This window comes from Bactrocera latifrons, unplaced genomic scaffold (assembly GCF_001853355.1).
Source record: "Bactrocera latifrons isolate USDA-ARS-PBARC rearing strain unplaced genomic scaffold, ASM185335v1 scaffold_189, whole genome shotgun sequence".
Lineage (NCBI taxonomy): Eukaryota > Metazoa > Arthropoda > Insecta > Diptera > Tephritidae > Bactrocera > Bactrocera latifrons.
In genome coordinates, this window is record NW_017535396.1 from 167,410 (window position 1) to 180,510 (window position 13,101).

Consider the following 13,101-nt stretch of genomic DNA (forward strand, 5'->3'; position numbering starts at 1 on the left):
TTTCCAATGAGAGACAAATGCACATGAGATGCTCCATTGTTTCCCTGGTGCCCTGCTCTARACATATTCTGCAGTMTCCTCCTGCRGGTGTGTGCCGCCAAAAGACAGTGACCAGTTAGTATTTCCACATGTTCCTACAGTCTCTTCTATCGAGTGCCAATAAGTGTGTATATCCGATCTACCATTTTGCACATTTCTTTTGCGGTTTTGTTCTGGCCTTTGTATGTGTGGCGCAAAACTGAACTTCATGCATCCCCTAAAAATTTGCATGGCACGGATAGGCAGARCGCATTCTGTAACATTGTCGGAATGATTCTGTACATAACAGGAAATTTGTATGTGTCGAATGAACGGATTTCCCATTCTATTTTATTCTCGGTAYTCCCTTCATAACTAGGACTTACCGCGTTCGTACAGTCTAGAAAGTGCAGACTGACTAGGTGGTCCAATAASTTCTAGCAATTGTCCGTTCACTCTCCGAAACTTTTGCGAATTARACCRTTATATTCGTTCCAACAGTCCTCGYATTCTAMTAGCYTGGCTCAGTTGAAGTATTCCCGTACTTTGCRTCTGAAAGATTCAAGCTCTTTGTTCCACCAAGGAGGCTGCCACAATTGTGTGGAATATAGCAGGATGCAAGGAGTAGCGATTCATCTTTRGTACCCTTCACYGCMTCAACCATCAGTTCATCTGTGGARAGGCTGAAATTAATAYGGRAAAATAGACTTTTCTTCACCAAMATCGTTGATCAWAMCTTGTTAMTTACGCTCKGGGTGTATGCCGTGYAGTTTTGTGACTTTCGCCCAGCGACCACGTTACCCGTTGTAATCCTTGTTCCCTAGACTAAATCCACGTCGTAACCGCCATTTCTCTAAATTGAGAAAAAGCTCGGCAGAGGCAGTTTTACTCTTGTGGAGGTTCACTTCGAGTACCCTCAGCTCTTGGTTTTGAACCATCAGACTGCTGACTGGGTTCTTTCTCCACCTCCTTCTTATTAATTTAGAATCTAAGCAATCTCTAGAACAACTGAAAATTTAGAAAAAACTTTCACGAAATAGCAAATGGTTCCGCAACAGATTGGTCATACCTAATGAGGTTCTATTGCAGAATATTAATGCCTATTATCCAAACTTTTTTCAGAATATTTCCATGCATCTGCTTTTCTTTCGCTACCTAAGGTTTTACCGAACAAAACTKCGACCAGCTTTTGTCTGTTTAAAAGTAGATCAAGATATAATTATTTCGACGAAAAATTTAACAATTAGAATATTCAATTTGAAAACGAATCAAGCCGTAAAGTCCATATAAGCCACTTTTGATCTAAGTTATTAATGGATTATAACTCATTCCCAAAGCCATGTATTTTTAAAGCTTTTTAATTGTGATAGCTATAGACTGCTCTATAATTTCTAAAAAAAAAATTTTTTTTTCTCTATTTTAAATGAATTTCTCTTCCAGATCGCCTCCAGCTCGACACCGCGTTGCTTGCGTCGCGCCGATTCGGGTGTACCAAACGAAGCGCTCACACCRCGCAGCGACACCACCTCYACCACAGAGAGCACCACATCACCGCCCGAACGCGCACCATCCGAATCGTCGAGTGGCGTGCATTCGGGCGAGGAACGTGACGTCGAAGTAGTCATACGACCACGTTCCGCCTGCAAACCACCACCCAAGCCGCCACAACCGCCCATACAAGAGGAACCCTACGGACGTTGCACCAACATGCGCATGTCCAGCTTTGGTGGWGATGCAATYGGCGCGGYGGGCCGCGCACTCAACAGCGCCACTCTACCACTGACACGCTCGGCGCCCGAACAGAAATTCGATTATGCCAATCATTGCAGCACAATGCCATTACCGGCGGCTTGTCACAGTCAACARCAAGCGGCGCAAGCTGTACGCGGCAGCGGCAACTACGGCATGACCACATCTGCATACTCGATGCATTCACAACCACCGCTGCCGCTGCCGCCGCCGCCACCGCCACAGCAGAGCGGCCTAAGCAGTTTTCGTTCGCAATATGCCAACTCAGCGGTGGCGATGGCCGGTGTGAATGTAGCGCGCGTGCAACAGCAACAACAACACCAGCAACAGCATGAAACGCAGCAACAGTACTCAGCGCCACAGTCAATATCACCACCGCCRCCACCACCGCCKGTCGGTATGCACACCACACTGCCGAACGGTGTGCGTTACTCAAATCCGCATTTCCTGCGTCGTCTGCCGCATGTCACCAAAGCSGCTGAATCGCCATATGGACATTTAGGATTGGGCGCCGGCCATCATACCTTCTCCAAACTACTGCAGGATCCACTACAACATAGTCTAGTCAATACAGCCATACCCGAAGATCGTGACTCGGCCAACTACTCGATGTCTTCAGAACAGGACTGCGGCAATTTGTATGCGACCGCGGAGTCGTACAACTAAAGCAGTGTTGCGTAAGCAATTTTTGTCGAGTGGGCAACGTCCTTGCAGCTGCAGCTCAACTGGATATACATACATACCATGAAATTTTGATTATGTGACAAAACTTAAATTTATTTAATATAAAGAGCAGGCGCGTGCGCGTTAAGCAAATATCATCACGAATTGTGTCTAACTAAAGCTTCGAAATGGGAAAAAAATAAATGTGTTTGCGCATGCGATGAGGAAAAAAACTATAAAAGAAGTAATTTAATTAATTTGATTTTGTATAATTTAACACGCTGACACTTCAGGCTTAGTGCTAATTTCGAAATTTTTTAGAAAGTAGGAAAAATTTCTAAACAAAAATAAAAATTTGCTCAGGTTCAAACGCCATTTTGCTAGCAATCTTTTAAAGACGGCCATATCGTGTCTCGGATAAACACTTTAAAAGATTAACTGCCGTAATATACATTACGGGAAGCATACATTTCGGCGAAAAATACGTTTCAGCGTARCATGCATTTAGGCGCAACATACTTYCACAATCWTCAAGCTACTTTTTTTTGCTATTATTGTAGCATTCATTAGCTGAAAACTATAAAACAAAAAAATCGACATAAGTGCTAGTTAGAACATGAGTCAGCACGAAAATCATGGCCGATTTTTTAAATCATATTTTTCCCCCCATTTCATAGTATGCACGCGTCTTGCAAACTGAGAATCACACAAATTATATAACAAAATAATTAATTAAGTKAAATAATTTATAATATTTGAATACTATAAAACCGCTATATACATTTATATACATCAAAAAATAATTACGCCATGGTGGCACTCGCATCTCTCCCCGCCTATTGTATAAACTATTCATAATGAATAAATAATAAGATTAGACTATTTTTTAGYAATGCGCACTTTAAGTTTATATTAAACTAAATTCAAAATAAAATACAATAATTCAATAAATAATTAAAGTATTAAGAAATRGAAAATGCTAAATTTAGCATGTGCTAAGTTAAAGCAGAAATTAAGCGATAACCGTTGAAAAGCAACAACAAAGTCTAACATTTCTATGTACCAGTAAAGTAAGCACTTGTGCGAGTATGCAAATAACGGCACAAGCATATATATGTGTGTATGAAGTAAACAGAGAAAAACTAAAATAAATTACACGCATACAACATTTCCTAATCCACGTCCGCGTCTTATTTATTTAGCATGCTTTTAGGCGTCATAGTAAGCACGCCAAATACCCTTATATATACATACATATACGAGCAGAACTCGTACGCTACTTATTGTAAACTACTTCCATTAACAATATTATATATTTACAACAACATATACATATAAGCATACTTACATGTATACATAATAAGTGACTAAATTGATAATACATATTTAGTAAAAAAATTATTATAATWATAATAAATAGTAATAATARAAAAATAAATTACTAAAATAAAACAATTGAAAGCAACAACAATGCATATATCTTTATGTATGCATGATATATACATACATACAAACATAAATTCAAACATACATATACAMGTACAYATATTTATAAATGGCTGCTTTTAAATGTTAATACGCATAGTAAATAATACTAAACGCATCACTACTAARHTAATGCTAATTAGCATTAACCGTTCAATGACTCGCATTTTTTAATTTTATAATTAATTATAATTTATAATTTCTGTAAATGTACTCCATTTAAGTACATACATACTTATATACATATATATACATACTTAGTGTTTAAGCATATAAAATAATAATAATAATAAACTGCATATAAGTGGATAAATATATTTATACATAAACATATATTTTGGTGTGTTGTGTTGATTATAGCTTTCGTACATACTAAATATGTATTTTTGTTAACATTGCATACATACATAAGTAGTAAGCTTTTTTAGACATCATTAGATTGATTAAGCTAATTACAATTAAATACATGCGTACAAAAATGCATACAGGCACAAACGTGCATGTGTGTGTGTGTGTGTGTCTGGACGTGCATGCAAAACACGGACTACAATACATATAAATATGACAATTTAATTATGTAAAAGCAAAAGTGCTAACAGCAAAAATATCATATTGTATAAGTACCATCAAGGAAACTATTCACTCAAAATTGGCATTAAAAATTTTGATTTACAATAAAAACGTTTTTTTTTTTTAAATTAAATTTTTTTACACAAAAATAAATTTTTTTTCTTGGAAATAAATTGCAGTTTTTATTGTCAAGTCTAACTGAAATGAATTCAATTTTTATACATATTGCTGTGCTGTTAGTGTTGGTACTAATGTGAAACTCGTTGAGTGCGAAGCAAATAGATTGGCCTAAAAGTGAAAATACATAGCTTTTCTGTACTGAAGTCTACATTATTAATGTCTATCAAATCACTTAAAGACTTATTCGAATACTGTAAACGCAACTTTTTCCAAGAATTTGTGACAATTAATAAACTTACTATGAATATGAATTCAAAAGAGTTGTTTTATTGTTGTTATACGCTGAACAGGATATATTATGCTTTTAGCACACAGCAGGAGGCGTCAGTGGCCCTATAAAATATTTATAAGATGATAGCGATCTGTTATTTTGCACACGTTTGGAGAGAGTACCACAAAAAGCTACTAATTTATCGGAAACGCCGATATCAGACAGATAAAACTTTTAGCTGCCATACCAACTGAACGATCAACATCAAATTCTTTTTACTATTTTAAGGTTTTTATAATTTCRGTGCAGCGTAAGTTAATGTTTGTAATGTTTTTTCTTGGTTCTTCTTTTTAAAATAGTTGCATAGTTACAGTTTGGCGTTCATAAGTCAAAAGCAGAGAACGTGTATTATAACAGTACAACAACAGTACGCGTGGAAATCATTTGATACAGGCAAAAAGCGCTTCAAAGGAGAATCATATTTAAGCTTTTGCACAATATTACTGGAAATTACTGAAAATGATTTGCATTTTAATTGCAAAATGTGCTATTTACTATTTCTTCATTTATTTTCATATACATACATATGTATGTATATKTATGTATGTATATATGTATGTGTCAACATTTCCGCAAATAAGCAAATTGGTTTGTGGTAATTTAATAGCGCATTTAGAGAGAATTAAATTTATACAATTGATTAACTGTACAAGTGTGAGAAGCTAAACAAAAAATTACAAAGGAAACAAATAAAATACAATTAAAAAAACAAAATTTAACAAAAAAAGTAAACACAAAAAAGTAACGGAAAAGAAATTAATTCAGCTGTTAGCTGTCAGAAAAATATTTTTCTGATCCAAAATTAATTTATTTCATTATAAATTGATTTTTTGTTTGTGTAGCTGTCCRATTTTACCAGCAATTAAATTCGCTACGAAAGCGCTTAATTAGCAAATGTAAATGTCACGCGCTATACCGTATATCACTAACTTAATTCTAATATATTTAAATATAATTCAATTTGAAATATACAAGTTTATATTACTACTTAATAAAAAAAATTTATTTACAAATTTTCCGACTTGGAATGAGCAGGAAACCTCAAACTTTAATAATATACTTAATATCTAATTAAAGTAGTATTTTATAACCACTTTATTATTTTTTCCTTTTTATACATAAAAATTTTATATTTATAAATTAAGCTTGCACTTTTTTGTCCGCAAATCACACTGAAAATTATGTGTAACTTAACAGTAAAACTATTTCATAATTAAATAAACAAATTTTTAAAATAAATATTTTTTTTTTTTTGTCGTTACATAGCTATATGCGCAGCCTCCTTTTCTGCGCGATGCGTTCACGCATAGCGTAATCTAATTGCTTCGCCTTGCAACCCTGTGCACTTTAGGCATTCCTCCATTCTCGCCATTTTCCATATTTGACAGCTAATTTGTGAAAAATGCCAATCTGTTCGAGTACGTCGMGTTTGCGCTGTTTATTGTTTAAACAAATTAATTAATATTCAAACAAAAAAGCCGCAAACTGTTATTAGTGAAACAAACAAATGAAAAATAGAYWAAAAAAAAAYTTTTGTGAATGTAGCGAAAWTTGAGATATGAACATGGCATAAGCTCGGATGGCAAACACTTGCYAAGAACGCGAAATTAACTACAAATAATTGTGAACTCCAAATAWGAATTATCTATTTTGAAAATATTTACATCACAATCATATTATAACGACAGAAAGCTTAAAACACAGTAACAATGGCATTTGTGTAATAATATTCAAAGCATTTGTATATATTAKACAAATATTAACAAAGGAATTTTGTAACCGATCCACTATCTCTTCATTTGGTAATTTGACATTTTTCCTCAATGAAAACTGGACTGGTTAGTTCAATGGTGTATGCGGATCGAGCTAACCACCACAATACAAAAAAAGTGTATATGTAATATATATGTATATGTGTATACGCAACGGCTATTACAGCTACAACAGCACAGAGTTATTAAAAATAAATACATATAAAAAATATTGTGTGGCTAAAGACAAAGTGTAAAAMTTAAAAATAACAGCAGCCAAAGTTGTAAGCAGATTGCCTGAGTTGGTGTGGAACAAACTTGATTTTTGCCCGCCTCCCTTTGCTGTCTCATTAATATCACTTACGTTGCAAGAGTTGCGGCTGCGCACAGTTTTTCTTTGCCTATGATAGAGCAGCAAAAAACGTTAAAAATATAATTGAGAAACAGAAAAAGTAATATTAAAATCCACAAGTGACTATCCGCTCTCTGCACAAACGGAGTGCTATTACAGGTTTGTACTTTTTAAYTATTTTATACTCGTATATAAATAAAATAAATAACGACAATATTTTCAGCCAACACATTCAATATGCATCATCATCATCCACTGGCACCAACACAATCAAACACCGGCGGCGGTTCAGCAAGCAACAATGCATCGGTACCCGCTCTGCCAAATGTTGGCAGCATTAATGCCGGAATTGGCACTGCCATTGTAAACAATCCAAGTACTAGCGTAGGAACAACGCATGTGCAACARCGACGCCGAAAAAAACGACCGAATTACGGTACGCGTACCGTAGAGGTGCGACGTGGTTATAATGGATTCGGCTTTACCATATCTGGTCAGCAACCTTGTCGCCTATCATGCATCGTCTCTAATTCGCCCGCTGATCAAGCWGGATTACGCGCTGGTGATTTTCTGATTTCAGTCAATGGTTTAAACGTATCAAAGTTACCTCACGAAACCGTAGTGCAACTAATTGGAAATTCGTTTGGTAGCATACGCATGCAAATAGCTGAAAACTATTATTCAGACAGCTCTGATGAAGAGAATGCGGCGCTTATGTTACAACAACAAACAACAGTGTCGGGATTGAATAGTGTGCTCACCAATCAATTAGGCTTAGGCGTGGSCGGCGCGCGRGCCAAGCCCCGTTACTTGCATCACAAAGCGAAGATGCATCGGCTGCGAAATTCGCCCCAAAAGAAGCGTACGATCACATTACAACAACAACAACAGTTGGCACGTGCGGAACAACTGTCGAAGTGTGTGTCTGCYTTAAAACCAATGGAATTACAAAAACTACGCCCACTYATCGAAGATCTGCCKTTACCGGCTAACAGCTCTGCTTATGTTGCTCCCAGCGYTAGTGCACCAAAAGAACCAACAGCTGGTGTCGCAACTGCGTCAAACTCTGCCGCAGAATTAGCAAACGTAAATGCAATGGCGCGTGCACCGGCTGCCGCTTTAGAATATCGTGCCATTGTCGGTTATCTAGGTACTATCGAAATGCCGAAGCAAATATCGCACAGCTCCAAATTGCAGACGGTACGCTCATGTATACGCAAATTGCGTCAAGAAAAACGTCAACCTAACATGGTATTAATGACTATATTACCCGATTGCCTTCGGCTACAAGCAGCTAATGGCAATACACTGGCGAGTTACGCTTCCGAACGCTTAAACTATGTGAGCTCATCATCGGAAAGTGAGAATCGTTTTTTTGGTTTGGTCACTAGTGCCGTACACACTTCGCAAATGGACGAAGATGATGAAGATGACGACGACATTGAAGCAGCCAATGTTCGTCACGGACAAGGAGTAGTGGGTGTCGGTGGCGTTCCAGGTAATAACGGCAATGCACACGTTAGCATCTCAAATAGTTGTCATGTGTTTGTGGTGGACACAAAACTATGCGAACATCAGGCGCATGTGCCGCGTGCAGCCGAATTTCGTATTCACTGTACACGCGATCCCATATCCAGTTTGTGTCTGGAGTTTCCAAACAATTCAGAATACGTAGTGAATCTCATACGCAGCATGTATACAATGCGCATAATGCCWCCTGTGGTCAGGCACCATGCCGCTGAKGACATTGTGAATGCTTACGGAGGTGTTGTTGCTGGTGGACCTGCAGCTGCGGCGCATTCTCCTCAACCTAGTAATCACAGCGAAATCTCGACAACTACATCAAATTCCGATTCTGGCATCGGATTCCACAATGATTGCAATAACATCTCTGATCGCATACTGGTGGTGGATTTTCCTGGTGCGCCTGAGCTGCGCATGCGGCCGATGGGCGCGCGCCCCATGGGTATATTCAATAATTTTGATAATGTCACCGATAAGCGCCCGCCAACCGTACGTCCAGTGMCAGAGGAAAATTCACCGCCACAAAACGTCGATGTGGCATCCACAAGYAATGCACATTGCACGAATTCAAGACCAAACCTACTGGCTAGTTTCAATCTCATCAAAAGTCCAGCYACTTCGCTGCAGACAACACGTTCCTGTGACGATGTACTGGCTTTGGTCGAACGCAGCGCAGATGACGGTGAAACCGCCGCTTTAGATCAACAATCTCTCATTGCACCACATGCGTCTATGGATGACATATCTCTGCACTCGAGCGCTCCCTCAGCCTCTACTATGAGTTGTTCTGCTGCCGATGAACATCTCTTTTTACATCCAGCCGCTTGCATGTTGGCTATGCAACATCAAAAACAACGTCCCACCGCTAGTCAAGTGTACGCGCTGCTGCAGGATTGTCTTTCACGCGCACGTAATGCACGTCAATCACTACCATCAGCACATACAACCACCGATGGCTCTGCTAACGCACCGAATTCGCAAAACGGCAGTTCGACTGGTGCTGCTGCTGCATCAACTAAACGTCACTCCATTGGTTTTGAGGCTTCGGATATTACGCCGCCTGTGTCAGCGCTTACTGTTGGCACTTTCGAGGCCAACACGTGGAAGAGTTTACAAGACTTGCGTGAAAATGAGGAATTGCTTGCGCCACACACACCAGATGGTATCAACAGTGAGCCGGATCTACTGGTAAGTTGAAAGCGAACTATTCATATGTATTCGTATAAAAATTTTGGTCATCAGGAAATTTTACCTTTAAGTAACATTTATGTTACTTTCCATTGCATAAGCTCAATCAATATTCATTTCAATATATAAATAAAGAATCATATTTTCAAATACTACTTTTTTTTATTAGTCGCCCGAATACCCATGCAGTTTGTTAAGATTKGGATCTGCATATCATTTTGAAAATATGATTTTAAAATGTATTAAGTCGATCCAAAGCAGATGATGATTCTCTTTCCYTTCACTATAATCAATACACAAAGGATATCAAACGCAATTTATTCGTAAAGGACCATCATTGTTTCGATTTTGTTGTCGGAAATATGAAAGTCTCATGGGGAAAGTCTCCTAAGATCACACTATCCTYACCGAAATCTTATTTTTGTTCAAAGATGCGACCGCAAAGATTCTTGAAAGCAATTATCTGCCATTACCAATTTCTGTTGAACATACAAAAACAAACTGACCCAAATTATGCATGCCAAATTTTAAAAATACATACCGTTATAAGCAAATTAAATTAATCACTAATCGATTTTTTTTAGGCATATTTATCTATAAAGACTGATTTGATGATTATGTCGGTATTTATCATTTACTATTAGCTTTCACCATACACTTTCTCAATATTGTTATCAGCAGAAACAAACTGATAAATAAAGTAAATTACTCAATACTTCAAATAAGCACAGTCGTAAACATGCCAATTTTTGTTTTTGTCAAATAGCCGATATTATTGATAAAATGACACACATAACCTATAACTCCCAACAGTTCGGTTAAAAGATATTTTTTCAACACCTTTCGATGAATGCTGACGTTAACTTCGGCTGCACCTGAGCACCTATTTTTTATAGCATAAGACCTTGGATAATAACCTCTGATAAACTAAAAAAAAATACCTCGCCAAATGAAAGAGTTTTTCTACACAAGCACTTGATGCCTATCGTTCAATTTTTATGGAAACTATGTACTATACTACTCCGATCCGAACAATTTATTTGGAGATTGTTACGATGCCTTAGATAATAACTACTCCGATCCGAACAATTTATTTGGAGATTGTTACGATGCCTTAGATAATAATCCTGCCCAATTTTTGAAAGATACCTCGTCAAATGAAAATGGTTTGTCATACAAGCTTTTGATTCCTATCAATCAATTTTTAAGGCAGCAAAATATTATTATTGATTTCGACGAATGAGCAGCTTCTGCGTGAGAAAAGGACGTCTGCAAAATTTCAGACTAATATCTCAAAAACTGAGAGACGAGTTCTCGTATATACAGACGGACAGWTGGACATGGCAAAATTGACTCAGCTTGTCAGGCTGATCATATACATATATACTTCACAGAGCCTCCGACATTTCCTTTTGGGTGCTACAAACACCATGGAARACTTAATATACTCTATTCAGGGTTTAAAAATCGATCCGTTTCGGTATCATATGAGCGCGGTCCGATAGCCTCACCGAACAATGCTACCACTATTATCGYTTGGCTATCTATAGTATATTTTCTTAGACAGTTTCTATTAAAATTTCAGTCGTATTCTAAGTTTCGAAATGAAAAAGTTTTGGACTGCTTTTTAATAATCGCCAAACAACCATTCAATCTATTTTCTTTAACAGAGCTTTACTGTAATACGTATATTATGGTACTTACGTGAATTGTATTACGAAAGAAGCATTTTTAYTTTTGTATATGTAAGCTCTTTAAGAACTGTTAGCATACATGTGTTTCGAAAGACGCTGTTATCGCTATCAGCAAATTTGCCCCATAATTTGTGACATTTTTTCATGCCGTTAGAAAAGTATTGACTGAGTATGAGTGCCGGTAGTACCGCGCTAACTTTTCGACAGGAATATACATATGCGATGTGTGTCGCAAAAAAAGCAAACAAAAAACCGTACTAAAAATATCTGAGCAGGCGGTCTTTTAAGCTCTGCGGTCCGCCATTAATTGAGGCAAATTATTTTATATCTTATGTACTTATGAAAATATGTAAATTGTGCATTGCGCTGATAAAGGCACTAATTGTGTATGCAAATGTGGGGAATTTAAAGATTTGTGCACGCTAAAACAAGCAGAATAAATAAGTGAAGATCATCATAGAACATGAACGAAAGCCATTTATGCGTCGCTTGCGTTACATTTGCCTTTCAGTGTTCGTAGCAGCTTCGAGTCTACTAAGTTTTCTTGAAGAGAAATTAATCTCTGCAGTAATAAATTCTTTTGACTTGCGACTTTCGTTCCCCACTGCTATAATTCAATGTTGGAACCTTTTTAGCTGCATTAGATATAAGCAAATCGGTGGGTGTAGTACTGCTTTGCGTCCTATAAACGCTTTGTGGGAGTTTGTGGAGCATTATTGTGAAAAGTTCTCTTAAATCACCAAACCAWATCATTTATTTGCGTTTAAATGTTTATAGCGAGTTCTTAAGGCAACCGCAGGCTTCTGTTGTGTTTATCGAACTGCACTGGCAAATAGTGCAATTTCGTGTTGACAAGTCGCGCTTACGTCATCGAATTTGATTGCATTGCATTCTTTCTGTAACTTTTTTCACATTTCTTGTTCTTGTTTGTGTTATTATTTGTTCGCTTGTGACGTTCTATTTTGTTGTTATTTTTATTAATCGCATAGCTCTAATGTGACTATTCCGTAGCACAGCCGTCATTGTATGTATGTATGTATGTACATATGTACTTTAATTGCTTTAATTTAATTTCCACCAATTAATATTTGTAAATTCAATCATATACACATACACACACGCAAGCGAATGTTTAAGCTCCCGTCGCTCACTTGACTGACAAAAGTCGTTAAGTTCACTCAAGTGCTTTGGTGATATTGCAGCGTGTTGTGTCTGTGTGTGTGTGTGTGTGCGTTTAAGTTTTTGTTATTGTTCTCGAATGACCTTTTGTCAATTTGTTGCTCCTTTCTCGACTAGTCATCAGCGTTTCGACTGCTATTGCATGCCATAATTGCATGTTGTTATTGTATTTGCTGTCGTGTTGCGCCTCTGATCGTGTGTAGTACAAGTGTTTGTGATTTTCTTTTGTCACTGAAAAAAATATATTCGCTCAGTTACTAACATCGCTTTTGGTTTGTGCGGACAGGCTGATATTCTACGCGGATTCCGCAGCGTTTTCGCTGATAAAAAGTGAAATGAATTGCTAAAAAAATATACATATAAAAAGCAGTTGCCAAAAACCATATTTAAAATATCGATACTGCCGCGCCGGTCAGCTGGCAAGGCTGGCCAGCTGTACTAATTAGCGCATAATCACGCCCATAATTTAATTAAATA

At 37.3% G+C, this 13,101-nt stretch overlaps 2 protein-coding genes across 2 annotated transcripts in view; both read left to right on the forward strand.

Annotated features, from left to right (window-relative positions):
• The window catches only part of LOC108967457 (protein tincar), a 137,499-nt gene extending 134,009 nt beyond the window's left edge, over positions 1-3,490 (forward strand). Inside the window, exon 10 of the mRNA XM_018930877.1 lies at positions 1,459-3,490. Within this exon, the coding sequence (XP_018786422.1) occupies positions 1,459-2,433 (975 nt within the window). The 3' untranslated portion in view covers positions 2,434-3,490. The remainder of the gene's footprint in view (positions 1-1,458) is intronic.
• Positions 3,491-6,357: 2,867 nt separating this feature from the next.
• Positions 6,358-13,101, forward strand: part of LOC108967458 (regulator of G-protein signaling loco) — a 52,157-nt gene continuing 45,413 nt past the window's right edge. The window contains exons 1-2 of the mRNA XM_018930878.1: positions 6,358-7,198; positions 7,263-9,751. Of these exons, the coding sequence (XP_018786423.1) occupies positions 7,277-9,751 (2,475 nt within the window). The 5' untranslated portion in view covers positions 6,358-7,198; positions 7,263-7,276. The remainder of the gene's footprint in view (positions 7,199-7,262; positions 9,752-13,101) is intronic.